The sequence below is a fragment of the Zonotrichia leucophrys genome, chromosome 26 (genome assembly GCF_028769735.1).
Source record: "Zonotrichia leucophrys gambelii isolate GWCS_2022_RI chromosome 26, RI_Zleu_2.0, whole genome shotgun sequence".
NCBI classification, from domain to species: Eukaryota; Metazoa; Chordata; class Aves; order Passeriformes; family Passerellidae; genus Zonotrichia; species Zonotrichia leucophrys.
Window position 1 is genome coordinate 2,297,294 of NC_088195.1, and position 13,205 is coordinate 2,310,498.

At 53.5% G+C, this 13,205-nt stretch overlaps 1 protein-coding gene across 1 annotated transcript; it reads left to right on the forward strand.

The window, feature by feature from the left end:
- Positions 1 to 202: 202 nt before the first annotated feature.
- On the forward strand, positions 203 to 12,982 carry PRICKLE4 (prickle planar cell polarity protein 4). Its single transcript, XM_064733182.1, has 8 exons — positions 203 to 210; positions 4,224 to 4,358; positions 4,453 to 4,548; positions 5,452 to 5,589; positions 5,676 to 5,876; positions 7,294 to 7,480; positions 9,839 to 10,135; positions 11,401 to 12,982. The coding sequence occupies exons 2-8, from the start codon at positions 4,227 to 4,229 to the stop codon at positions 11,853 to 11,855; spliced, it is 1,506 nt and encodes a 501-aa protein (XP_064589252.1). The 5' UTR covers positions 203 to 210; positions 4,224 to 4,226; the 3' UTR covers positions 11,856 to 12,982.
- The last annotated feature ends 223 nt before the right edge of the window (positions 12,983 to 13,205 follow it).

Here is a 13,205-nt window from a genome sequence, read left to right on the forward strand (position 1 = left end):
GGGCTGGGAGGGAATCCCGAAATCCCGGGACAGGGCAGGTACGTGGGGCTGGGAGGGAATCCCGAAATCCCGGGACAGGGCAGGTACGTGGGGCTGGGAGGGAATCCCGAAATCCCGGGATAAGGCAGGTACGTGGGGCTGGGAGGGAATCCCGAAATCCCGGGATAAGGCAGGTACGTGGGGCTGGGAGGGAATCCCGGGACAGGGCAGGTACGTGGGGCTGGGAGGGAATCCCGAAATCCCGGGATAAGGCAGGTACGTGGGGCTGGGAGGGAATCCCGGGCTCGGCTCTGCCCGCTCCGAGGGGAGATGGAGCTGGGGGAGAGGGGGATTGAGAGCGGGGGGCAGCGGGAGGGTCCTGCGAGGGGAAGGGGATGAGGCAGAGCAGGGGGATTTGGGCAGTTCCCAGATTTTCTGGGAGGAGATAACATCGCTGTCTTTGTTTTCGGGAATTGTCCCCTGAGAGCAGGAGGTGACGCGCGTCCCATCGTGCCAGGCTCTGCCAGGTGCGCGGGCAGCGCTGGTGCCACCATCCCTGCTGGGGTCGGCCGGGAACGGGATCAGTCGGGATTGGGGATGGAGCTGGAACCCTTGGACCTGCCGGGGTGAAGCCTGGTGGCCACTGGGAGGGGTGGGGGGCTCCGTTCTGGTGGCCACCAAAGAGGAGGGGTCGCGAATCTCCATCCCGGTGGCCTCAGGGAGAGGAGGGGCGGGGGTCTCGGTCCGTACCTGCGGGTGCACGAAAGGGCGAGCCAGGGTGGGTTAATGGGTTAATGGATTACTGCTCCTGCGGGAAAAGGCAGGAAAAGCCTTTGGCAGAGCTGGCACATCCCTGGTGAGCCAACAGGCCACGGTCCCCTCTGGTGACACCGTGCTGTGTGGCAGAGCAGATGCTGAGACCCTCCCTCATCATTTGGGGGGGCTGCAAAGGCGTTTTTAAAGTGAGGCCCATGACTCTGCTGTGCCCAGCAGTGGCACCAAGGGCTCCTCCAGCTGGTGCCACCCCAGCTCCAAAAAGGCACCGTGGGCCCCTCGGTGGGACCGGCTCCAGGTCGGGCAGGACTGGCTGCTCCTGCTCTCCCTGCCAGACCTCAGCTTATCTCACCCCAAAAGATGCATCTTTATTGCTCTGCATCTTTGTTGTTATGCATCTTTATTTCTCTACATCTTTTTGCTCTGCATCCTTGTTGTTATGCATCTTTATTTCTCTACATCTTTTTGCTCTGCATCCTTGTTTTTGTGAATCTTTGTTGCTCTGCATCCTTATTTCTCTGCATTTTATTTCTCTGCACCTTTATTCCTCTGCACCTTTATTTCTCCGCACCTTTATTTCTCTGCACCTTTATTTCTCTGCACCTTTATTTCTCTGCACCTTTATTCCTCTGCATCTTTATTTCTCTGCACCTTTATTCTCTGCACTTTTATTTCTCTGCACCTTTATTTCTCTGCACCTTTATTCTCTGCACCTTTATTCTCTGCACTTTTATTTCTCTGCACCTTTATTTCTCTGCACCTTTATTTCTCTGCACCTTTATTTCTTTGCATTTTATTCCTCTGCATCTCTGTTCCTGCAGCTGTGTTGACGGCAGCTCAAGCACAAACAGCTTTTCCCGTGGGTGAGGCCAGCGTGGGTCCGTGCCCCTGGGAGCTGCCAGCGCTGCTTTGAGGGGCTTTTAGGAGTTGTTGTGTCTCCCTGGGGACTCTGCGGAAGCAAAGCTGAGGCGGGGATGGGGTGCAGCTCCCTGCGCGGGCTGGGAACGCGGAGCCCGTGCTGAATTCCGAGCAGGCTGGCGCGGCCGAGCTCCAAGTTAATGTGTGACCTTGGCAGCAGAGCCCGCACGGGCTCCCACAGCCAGCTGGAGACGGGGGCTGCTCCCGCCGAGCCAAAGCCGATTAACATTCCCAGGAATTTCAGCCTCTTGCGCCCAGGGAGCCGCGACGGCTTCCGATGCTTTGGGGAGAGCGAGAGAGGAGCTCGGGCAAACGCATCCGGAGCAGCTCCCACGGGCAGCAGGGAGGGTTTGCAGCCAAGGCAAATGACAGCGGTGCCACCCCAGCCTGCCCGACGGGTCTGTCGCACGTCCCCTCTCGGGGACTCGCTGGCAGGGACAGGAGCTGCCCCAAAGTGCCACCGCGGTGCCACCTCCTGCAGGCTGGGAGCATCCCCGCATCCCTGGGCAGGGCAGGGCAGGGCAGGGCAGGGCAGAGCCCGCAGGCAGCGAGGGAGGGCAGGAAGGAAGAGGGGACAGGGCAGGGCAGCGGAGGAGCCGGACCTGTTGGGGCTGCCTGGCTCTTTAGCATGGGAGGCGCGTACCTCTGTCACCGTCTGGGGCTAATTACAGGGACTTGTTTCCAGCCCAGACGGCTGCCAGCCGGGGTAATCACATCAAACCGGGCTGGGCCGCGCTCTCCGGCGCATCCCCGCCCTGCCCAAGCCGCCCTCCCCACGCCGGTGTCGCCCCACCGTGCTGGTGGCCCTGCCATGGGGTCCCTGTGGCTCTCGGGAATGGGGCCAGGCTGGCACTGCCACCCCCCCCCGAGTGCCCCGGGCATCGCAGGGGTCCAATTAACAGCAAAGTTCCAAGAGATTACACAAATGCAGCTTGGAGGCTTAATGAGCTCGGCCTGGGAGTGCCCCCACATCCCACGGGAGGGAGAAATGGGGACATTTCCCAAAGCAGGCAGCAGCAGAGCTGGGCTGGACACGAGGGTCCCCACTCAGCACCCCAGGGTCTCCCTGGCCCAGCCAGCAAGGCCGGGGCTCTTTTTGGGCAGCAAACACCCAGTCAAACCGGATTATTTCATCCCTATCCCAAAGCACAGCTTTGAACAACACCCTACAACCAGCCCTGCATCCCCCCAGGCTTCCAGACCCCAAACGGCAGGAAAAAGCCAGCAGCGCTTTTGTTTAATCTCGCTGATTAGGCGATGTGTTAATCATTGACCCGGCAGCAGGGCAGGGAAACCGGAGCTGATGCCACCTGCTGCCGGCCCCGGAGCTGCCCCTGCCACAGCCCAGCAGCCCCAGGTGCTGTTTGTGGGAGCACTGGGGACACTGGGATGTCCCTGGCAGGGGGGACACACCAGCACCATCCCAGTGTGGAGCAGGGAATGGATCCTGGTGGTGGCAGAGGTGGAGGAGGAACAAAATTTCATGGTCTGGGGGTTCTCACCGCTCATCCCTGAGACTGTTTTGTGCTTGGAACATTTTCCAGAGGGGTTGATCCATCCGCGGTGGGCGTTGCAGGGGTGAACCCCTGGCTGTGTTTGGTCACAGCCCCGTGATTTTCCCCTCCATCCCACCCTGGCTCCCCATGGCACGGCAGGAAGTGTGGGCTGAGGGCGTCAGGCTCTGGGCTGGCATCCAGGGAACCCCAGGAGCCACCACATCAGCATCTGGCCTTTGTTTTGGGAAGCCGGGGCAGGAAGGAAGCGGCGTGCTGGAAAGAGGGGAGGGCTCCGGATGGGTTTCACTGCCTGACCCCGAGCCAGGCTGTGCTGTGGGCTGGGACAGCCCTGGGCAGAACAATGGCAGCCCGAGGGGAGGGAATTATTTTCCACTGAGTTGGGCTCAACCTCGGTCTGCTCCCACTCAGGGATGGGCCACTAAACCTGGGATTAGCCGTGGCAGCTGGGGGAAAGCTCCTGCTGTGGGTGTTGCTGTTTTCCAAAACCTGTTCCAGCTTGAGCTTGGGCATTTGGGGTCTTCCCTGCCTGGCTTCATCCTCATCCCATCCCCATCCTCATCCCATCCCATCCCATCCCATCCCATTCCCATCCCATCCCATCCCATCCCATCCCATCCCCATCCCATCCCATCCATCCCATCCCATCATCCCATCCCATCCCCATCCCCATCCTCACCCCATCCCATCCCATCCCATCCCATCCCATCCCATCCCATCCCATCCCATCCCATCCCATCCCATCCCATCCCATCCCATCCCTTCCTGCTCAGCAAGTGCCTGCCTGTATCCTCAGTGTGGGTTTGCTGTAACCCCCAAAGAGAAAGGAGCCCCCCAAAAATGCCTTGGATCCCTGCAGTGGTTCAGCTGAAGGTCTCAAGGTCGTGGTGCCCTGGAGCATCATCCCAGCTGGACGTGCCCCAGGTCCCTGTAAGGATGAGGAGCTGCTTGTCCTGCTGGCACAGGGACACGGGATCTGTGTCCAGGGATGGATCCCTGCCCTGTCTCTGACACCTGTGGCTCTCTCTGTGTCCCCAGCTGATGTCCCTGCCGAGCCCTGCATGGCCCCAGCAGGACGAGCCCTCTCCCTGCGGCACCACCGGGGGTCTCCCCCCGGCCTCGTCCGACAGCGACTCCGGCTGTGCCCTGGAGGAGTACCTGGAGCCCCCCGAGGTGGGTGCTTCCCACCCCGTTTCCGGGGTTAAACACACATTTCAGCCCCTTAAACGCATTTGAATCCCTCTCTGAACTCGCTGTTTCCCCCAAGGTGCCGCCGTGCTCGCCCCAGCCGGGCTCTGACCGCGACCGGACCCGGCTCCGCGCCAGAGCGCTCCTGCAGCAGCTGCCCCCCCAGGACTGCGATGTGAGACCCCCTTCTCCGGCTGCTGCTCCCCTCCCCGGGCCCACCTGGTGCTGGCATTACCCAAAAACAGAGGCCAGGCCGAATTAAGGGAATAAAAAGCAGTTTTATTCATTATTCAGCTGCACTAAATGCAGCTGAAGCCCACCCAAAAATGGACCACGGGTCACGGGGTTTTCACACTTTTATAAGTTTGGGCCATTTGCATATTGGGGGTTAATTTTCCAATTACAGCTTCAGGTAACAAAGTCATTGACTCCAAATTTGCTCCCCCAACTCAGTTTTGTTCCCATCTCTCAGGGACTGACCAGTGAGGTGTTTGATTCCCAGGCCTGGAGAGGAATTGTGTAAAAATGGGAAAGCAGCAGCTCACGCTGTGTGTGGAGTTTAGAGTTTACCACTAAAGTTTAGAGTTTACCACTAAAGTTTAGAGTTTACCTCTAAAGAATTACAGGATTATAAATGTCTGGAAAAGATAAAAGCTAAACTCCTAAGGAAGGATGTGATTCTGACTCCTTCTCAGCCAATGAGTAGGACAAATAGGTTGTTGGTGATGATGAGGATGAGTATGGCGATGAGGAGGAATAGCAGATAGGTGAAAAATTTTGTAATGTAGGGGTCTGAGGCCATATGTAGGATAGATCATGATACAAATAGTGCAATGGGGAAGAAGGCAAGGGAGCAGAAGTCTCTTTTTAGGCTGATGGGGATTTTGAAGTTTATAATGAACCTTCATTCCCAGAAGGAGGTGACGCTTTCTGCTCCGGGGTGGATATAGATTGCTGTTGGGATCAGGCTGATTCGGAAGGAGGTTTTGGCTGTGTTTGTAATTGTGCTGGGAGTGTTTTTGGAGATAGCATGGGGGTGCCCCAGCAGAGCCCATCCCCTGACCCCCGTGCCCCACAGGAGCGCTACTGCCCCGGCCTCGCCGAGGAGGAGCGGCGCCAGCTCCGCGCCTTCAGCGCCCGCCGCCGACAGGAGGCTCTGGGCCAGGGCCTGGCGTGCCCGGTGCCAGGGCCCTGCCACGGCTGTCCCTGCAGGAAGGTGAGCCGTCCCTCCAGCTGCCACCCCCCGGCAGGGAGCTGGCCCCAAAAGCCCTGCCCCAAACCTCACCTCCTTCTGCCTTGCAGTGCGGCCGCAGGCTGAACAAAGGGGACCCGGGGGTGTCGGCGTCTCGCCTGGGCGACCAGTTCTGGCACCCGTCCTGCTTCTCCTGCCACTTCTGCCAGCAGCAGCTGGTGGATCTCATCTACTTCCAGCAGGATGGGAGGATCTACTGCGGCCGGCACCACGCCGAGCTCTTCCGACCCCGCTGCGCCTCCTGCGACCAGGTGGGCGCCCGTTGGGGAGCACGGAACAGGAAAGCCTTGTAAATAGGATTGCCTGGCAAAAGATTTTGAGAATACGGAAACTAGAAGTGAGATTGAAGTGAAAGCAAGCTTTAAGGTCCGTTAGTTACTGAACAATGGGAAAGCAATTGTCAATATTAAAAATAAGGGATAATTTGGTTCCAATAATAGCGCATAAGCCAAAGATAACCGCGGGGTTCTGGACCTGTGCCACCTCAGTACGAGCTTGCCAAGTGAAGATTCCCCCCTGAAATGCCATGTGGCAGTGCCATCTCCTCCCATTTCCGATTCATCACGCTTCCACCTCCGCCCTCATCACCACCTTTGCCGTGCATGCGCCACCACTCGTTCTGGTGCTCGCACAACTCTTTCTCTTTGGGGGTTGTTTTTGATGAAGGCCTCTCCTCTTCCTCGATGTCCTTCAACTCACCCTTGGGTTACACATGCGCCCCAAGCCAGTATAATGTAAGCCAAAACGAACATAATATTATATTTAAGCATCAAAGCAACAAATCTCATATAATTAACATTTTCCTGGGACCCAACCAGATTTTCCCTTCTTTCTGTTCATTTTTAGCAACTGTTATCTCTTGGTTTTTCCTGTCCTTGAACATCTGCAGGAAAGGGATGGGGATGGATCCTCTCCCTTTCTTTCTTGGCATTACACCTTCGTGCATGCTCCACCTCTCGTTCTGGTGCTCGCATAACTCTTTCTCTTTGGGGGTCGTTTTTGATGAAGGCCTCTCCTCTTCCTCGACGTCCTTCAACTCACCCTTGGGTTACACATGCGCCCCAAGCCAGTATAATCGAACATAATATTATATTTAAGCATCAAAGCAATAAATCTCATATCATTAACATTTTCCTGGGAGAAACCAACCAGATTTTCCCTTCTTTCTGTTCATTTTTAGCAACTGTTATATCTTGGTTTTTCCTGTCCTTGAACATCTGCAGGAAAGGCGGGGGATGGAACCCCTTCTCTCCCTTTCTTTCTTGGCATTACACCTCCGTGCATGCTCCACCACTCGTTCTGGTGCTCGCATAACTCTTTCTCTTTGGGGGCTCGTTTTTGATGAAGGCCTCTCCTCTTCCTCGACGTCCTTCAACTCACCCTTGGGTTACACATGCGCACCAAGCCAGTATAATGTAAGCCAAAATGAACACAATATTATACTTAGGCATCAAAGCAATAAATCTCATATCATTAACATTTTCCAATGGACCCAACTTTAGCATTTTTAGCAACTGTTATCTCCTGCTTTTTCCTGTCCTTGAACATCTGCAGGAAAGGGGGGGGATGGAACCCCTTCTCTCCCTTTCTTTTTTGGCGTTACACCTCCTAACTCTTTTATCAATTACCGTATCAACATCTCACCTGTTCACCACGTTCCCGTTCCAGCTGATCTTCATGGAGGAGTGCATCGAGGCCGAGGGCCGGCGCTGGCACCCGGAGCATTTCTGCTGCCTGGAGTGCGATGTGCCCCTGCACGGGCAGCGCTATGTGATGCGCAGCGGGCGGCCCTGCTGCCGGGGCTGCTTCGAGAGCCGCTTCGCCGAGCCGTGCCAGGCGTGCGGGGACCCCATCGGTACGGCCGCCAACATCCGGGGCTCCCCCGGCCTTTGGAGCGTGGATTTTGGGGTTTTTTTGGGGTTTTTTGGGTTTTTTGGGGGAGGGTTGTTTTTGGTTTTTTGGTTTGGTTTGGGTTTTTTTTGGTTTTTTTTTTTTTTTTTTTTTTTTGTTTTTGTTTTTTTTTGTTGTTTTGGTTTTTTTTGGTTGTTATTTTTTGGGTTTTGTTTTGTTGGTTGGGGTTTTTTTGTTGGTTTTTTGTTTGTTCGGTTTGGGGTTTTTTAAAAATTTATTTTATTTATTTATGTTTTTTATTTTGGGGGGTTTCGGGTTTTTACGGGTTTTCTTTTGGGTGGTTTTTTTTTGGTTTTTTTTTTTTTTTGGGTTTTTTGTTTGGTTTTTTTTTGTTTGTTCGGTTTGGGGTTTTTTAAATTTATTTAATTTATTTATGTTTTTTATTTTTGGGGGGTTTCGGGTTTTTACGGGTTTTCTTTTGGGTGGTTTTTTTTTGTTTTGTTTTGTTTTTTTGTTTTTTGTTGGTTGGGGTTTTTTTGTTTGGTTTTTTGTTTGTTTGTTTGTTCGGTTTTGGGGTTTTTTTAATTTATTTAATTTATTTATGTTTTTTATTTTTGGGCGGGTTTCGGGTTTTTACGGGTTTTCTTTTGGGTGGTTTTTTTCTGTTTTGTTTTGTTTTTTTTTTGTTTTTTGTTGGTTGGGGTTTTTTTGTTTGGTTTTTTTTTGTTTGTTCGGTTTGGGGTTTTTTAAAAATATTTAATTTATTTATGTTTTTTATTTTTGGGGGGGTTTCGGGTTTTTACGGGTTTTCTTTTGGGTGGTTTTTGTTGTTTTTTTTTTTTGTTGGGGTTTTTTGTTTGGTTTTTTTTTTGTTTGTTCGGTTTGGGGTTTTAAAATTTATTTAATTTATTTATGTTTTTTATTTTTGGGGGGTTTCGGGTTTTTACGGGTTTTCTTTTGGGTGGTTTTTTGTTGTTTTTTTTGTTTTGTTTTGTTTTTTGTTGGTTGGGGTTTTTTCATTTGGTTTGTTTTTGCTTGTTTGGTTTGGGGTTTTTTAAAACTTATTTAATTTATTTATGTTTTTTATTTTTGGGGGGGTTTCGGGTTTTTACGGGTTTTCTTTTGGGTGCTTTTTTTTGTTTTTGTTTTTTTTTGTTTTTTTTTTTTTTTTTTTTTTTTTTTGTTTTTTTGTTGGTTGGGTTTTTTTGTTTGGTTTTTTTTTGTTTGTTCGGTTTGGTTTTTTTTAAAAATATATTATATTTATTTATGTTTTTTATTTTTGGGTGGGTTTCGGGTTTTTACGGGTTTTCTTTCGGGCGGTTGTTTTTGCGGTTTTTTTTTGTTTTGGTTTGGGTTTTTTTGGGGTTTATTTAGGGGTTTTTGGGGGGGGTGTTTTTGGTTTTTTTCTTTGGTTTTTTGCTGTTGCTTTTTGGGGTTTTTTTGTGGGGGGTTGTTTTGGGGTTTTTTTTGTTTATTTTGTTTAGTTTTGGGGTTTGGGGAGTTTATTTTGGGGTTTTTTTGTGGTTTTTTTGTTTTGTTTTTTTGGGGTTATTTGGGGGGGCAGTTGTTTTTGGTATTTTGTTTTGGTTTGCGTTTTTTAGTTTTTTTGGGTTTATTTAGGGGTTTTTGGTGGTTTTTGGTTTTTTTTGTTTTGTTTCTTTGGTTTTTTTGTTGTTGCTTTTTGGTTGTTTTTTTTTTTTGTGGGGGGTTGTTTTGGTTTTTTTTATTTTGTTTTGGTTTGGGGTGTTGGGGGGTTTATTTTGGGGGGTTTTTGTAGGCTTTTTGTTTTGATTTTTTTGGGGAATTTTTTTTTTGGGAGGAGCATTTGTTTTTGGTATTTTGTTTCGGTTTGGGTTTTTTTGTGGCTTTTTTTAGGATTTTTTTGTGTGTATTTTTTTTGTTTGTTTGTTTTTTTGGGGGGGTGTTTATTTTGTTTTGGGGTTTTGTTTTTTTGTTCTTTTTTGGGGTTTTTTTGGGGGGGTTTTGGGGGGGTTTGTTTTGTTTTTGGGGTTTTTTCATTTCTGTTCGTTTTTTTTGGTTGGTTGGTTGTTTTTTGTTGTTTTTTTTTTTTTTTCCTTCGTTTTGTTTCGTAGTTGTTGGGTTTTTTTTGTTTTGTTTTTTTTTTTTGTTTTTTTTTTTGGGGGGGGTTGGGTTTTTTTTTTTTTTTTTTTTGGGTTTTTTTGGGGTTTTTTTTGTGGGTTTTTTTTTTTGGTTTTTTTTTTGGGTTTTTTTTGTTTTTTTTTTTTTTTTTTTTTTTTTTTTGTTTTTTTTTTTTTTTTTTTTTTGTGGTTTTTTTTTTTTTTTTGTTTTTTTTTAATTTAATTTTGAAGCCCCTTTCCCCCTGCCCCGTGTTTGCCCCCAGGCGCGGACAGCGAGCGGGTCACGCACCAGGGGCTGCACTGGCACGCCCGCTCGCCCTGCCTGTGCTGCAGCCGCTGCCGGGCCCCGCTGCGGGGGCAGCCCCTCGCCCTCCGCCGGGGCCGCCTCTTCTGCTCCGGGCCCTGCGGCCGCGCCCAGGACGGCTCCGACGGCTCCGACGGCTCCGAGGGCTCCGACGGCTCCTCGGACTCCGCCATCGCCTCCGCTCCGTCCCCCGAGTGCGCGCCCGCGGCCCCGAGCTCGGCGGCGGGGAGCGGCAGGGACAGGGGGCAAGGGGATGGTAGGAGCCTCCGGCGTGGGGCGGGACAAAATCCAGGGGCAAATCCAGGGAGTTTGGGGAGTTTGGGGATGGTAGGAGCCTCCGGCATGGGGTGGGAGCAAATCCAGGGATTTGGGGGTGGTAGGAGCCTCCGGCATGGGGTGGGACAAAATCCAGGGAGTTTGGGGATGGTAGGAGCCTCCGGCATGGGGTGGGAACAAATCCAGGGATTTGGGGGTGGTAGGAGCAAATCCAGGGATTTTGGGGATGGTAGGAGCCTCCGACATGGGGCGGGAGCAAATCCAGGGAGTTTGGGGATGGTAGGAGCCTCCAGCATGGGGTGGGAGCAAATCCAGGGATTTTGGGGAGTTTGGGGATGGTAGGAGCCTCCGACATGGGTGGGAGCAAATCCAGGGATTTGGGGAGTTTGGGGATGGTAGGAGCCTCTGCCATGGGATGGGAGCAAATCCAGGGAGTTTGGGGAGTTTGGGGATGGTAGGAGCCTCCGGCATGGGGTGGGAGCAAATCCAGGGAGTTTGGGGAATTTGGGGATGGTAGGAGCCTCCGGCATGGGGTGGGAGCAAATCCAGGGACTTTGGGGATGGTAGGAGCAAATCCAGGGATTTTGGGGAGTTTGGGGATGGTGGAATCCTACTGCCATGGGATGGGAGCAAATCCAGGGATTTTGGGGAGTTTGGGGATGGTAGGAGCCTCCAACATGGGATGGGAGCAAATCCAGGGCACTTTGGGGAGTTTGGGGATGGTAGGAGCCTCCAGCATGGGGTGGGAGCAAATCCAGGGATTTTGGGGATGGTGTGAGCCTCCAACATGGGGTGGGAACAAATCCAGGGAGTTTGGGGATGGTGGAATCCTACTGCCATGGGTGGGAGCAAATCCAGGGATTTTGGGGAGTTTGGGGATGGTGGAATCCTACTGCCATGGGTGGGAACAAATCCAGGGATTTGGGGATGGTAGGAGGAAATCCAGGGACCTTGGGGATGGTAGGAGGCTCTGCCATGGGATGGGAGCAAATCCAGGGATTTTGGGGATGGTAGGAGCAAATCCAGGAGATTTTGGGGACTTTGGTAGGAGCCTCTGCCATGGAGTGGGAGCAAATCCAGGCTCTGGGGACGTTCCTGGGAATGTCACACCGTGGGAATTGGTGACCAACTCCCCACGGTGACAGCTGGGCGCCACCCCGAGACACCCCTGGCTGTGGGAGGGCTGTGGGCGGACAGGCTCAGCCTCTCCTCCCTCCCTCCCGCTCCTTTCCCCCTTTCTCGCAGAGGCGCTCTCAGAGCAGCCCCCGGTGCACCCCGCCTTCAGGAGCCCCCAGGATCTCGGCGCAGCCCCACGCGAGCGGAGCAGCGACGCTGCCAAGGAGCACCCAGGGGTGCTGGGACCCGCAGGCAGCCACCCCGCAGCCCCCCAGCCCGGCCCAGAGCCACCCAAGGAGCCCAGAGCCCTTTTGGGGTCCCCTGAACCCCGAAGAGCTGCAGAGCTGCAGGCGGGCACCTCCCGTCCCCGACACGGCGCCCGGGCAGGGCACGGCACAGAGGAGGAGGAGGAGGAGGAGGAAGACTCCTGGTGCCCCACCTGCTCCTCATCTTCGGACTCAGACTCGGAGGAGGAGGGTTTCTTTTTCGGGAAGCCCATCCCCAAGCCCGGCATGAACTCCCTGGGCAGGGAGCCCGTGCAGAGGGGCAGGGGCAGGACGGCCAAGCACTGCAGCGTGTGCTGACAGCGGGCACTGCCAGCTCCTGCCAGGGCAGCAACGCGCTCCAGCCACATCCTGGAGGTGCCCGAGGTTGGTGGGAGAAGCTGCTGGGGTCGCTGCCCCCGCAGAGCAGAGCAGAGCAGAGCAGAGCAGAGCAGAGCAGAGCAGAGCCTGCCATTCCTGCCCGGCTCTCCCGCAATTAGGAACAGGTAAAGCAGGAAGGGAGCGGGGCAGGGCCGGCCCCAGCACCTCCCTCGAGGCGGCAGGTGGGGACAGGGACAGCTGCCGGCGTCCCCCCAGCGCTGGGGAACGCGGGGTGTCCTGCCCCGGGCTGCTCCGTGCCCCACTGCCACCGCTCTCCATCCCTGGTGGCACCGTGTCCCCATAGGGAGGGGACCAGAGACGAAGCTCCAATAAAATCTGGCTGAAATCTGAACTCTGGCTGAACTCTGAACTCGGGGTCTGCCCTGTTCCTTCCCTGTGACACTGACAATGTCACCAAGACCCCACTGCCACCTCTCTCCATCCCTGGTGGCACTGTGTCCCCATGGGGAGGGGACCAGGGGTGCAGCTCTGCTGCTGCAGGTGACAAATCTCCAATAAAATCTGGCTGAAATCTGAACTCTGGCTGAAATCTGAACTCAGGGTCTGCCCTGTTCCTTCCCAGCCCATTGTGACAGTGACAATGTCACCAGGGCCCCATCTCCATCCCTGATGGCACTCTGTCCTGCTGCCACCACAGGGAGGGAACCAGGGGTGCAGCTCTGCTGCTGCAGGTGACAAATCTCCAATAAAACCTGGCTGAAATCTGAAAGCAGGGTCTGCCCTGTTCCTTCCCAGCCCATTGTGACAGTGACAATGTCACCAGGACCCCACTGCCACCGCTCTCCATCCCTGGTGGCACCGTGTCCCCATGGGGAGGGGACCAGAGACCAAGCTCCAATAAAATCTGGCTGAAATCTGAACTCTGGCTGAAATCTGAACTCGGGGTCTGCCCTGTTCCTTCCCTGTGACACTGACAATGTCACCAGGGCCCCACTGCCACCTCTCTCCATCCCTGGTGGCACTGTGTCCCCATAAGGACAGGACCAGGGTGCAGCTCTGCTGCTGCAGGTGACAAATCTCCAATAAAACCTGGCTGAAATCTGAAAGCAGGGTCTGCCCTGTTCCTTCCCAGCCCATTGTGACACTGGCACTGTCACCAGGGCCCCACTGCCACCTCTCTCCATCCCTGGTGGCACCAGGTCCCCATAGGGAGGGGACCAGAGACAAAGCTCCAATAAAATCTGGCTGAAATCTGAACTCGGGGTCTGCCCTGTTCCTTCCCTGTGACACTGGCACTGTCACCAGGGCCCCACTGCCACCTCTCTCCAT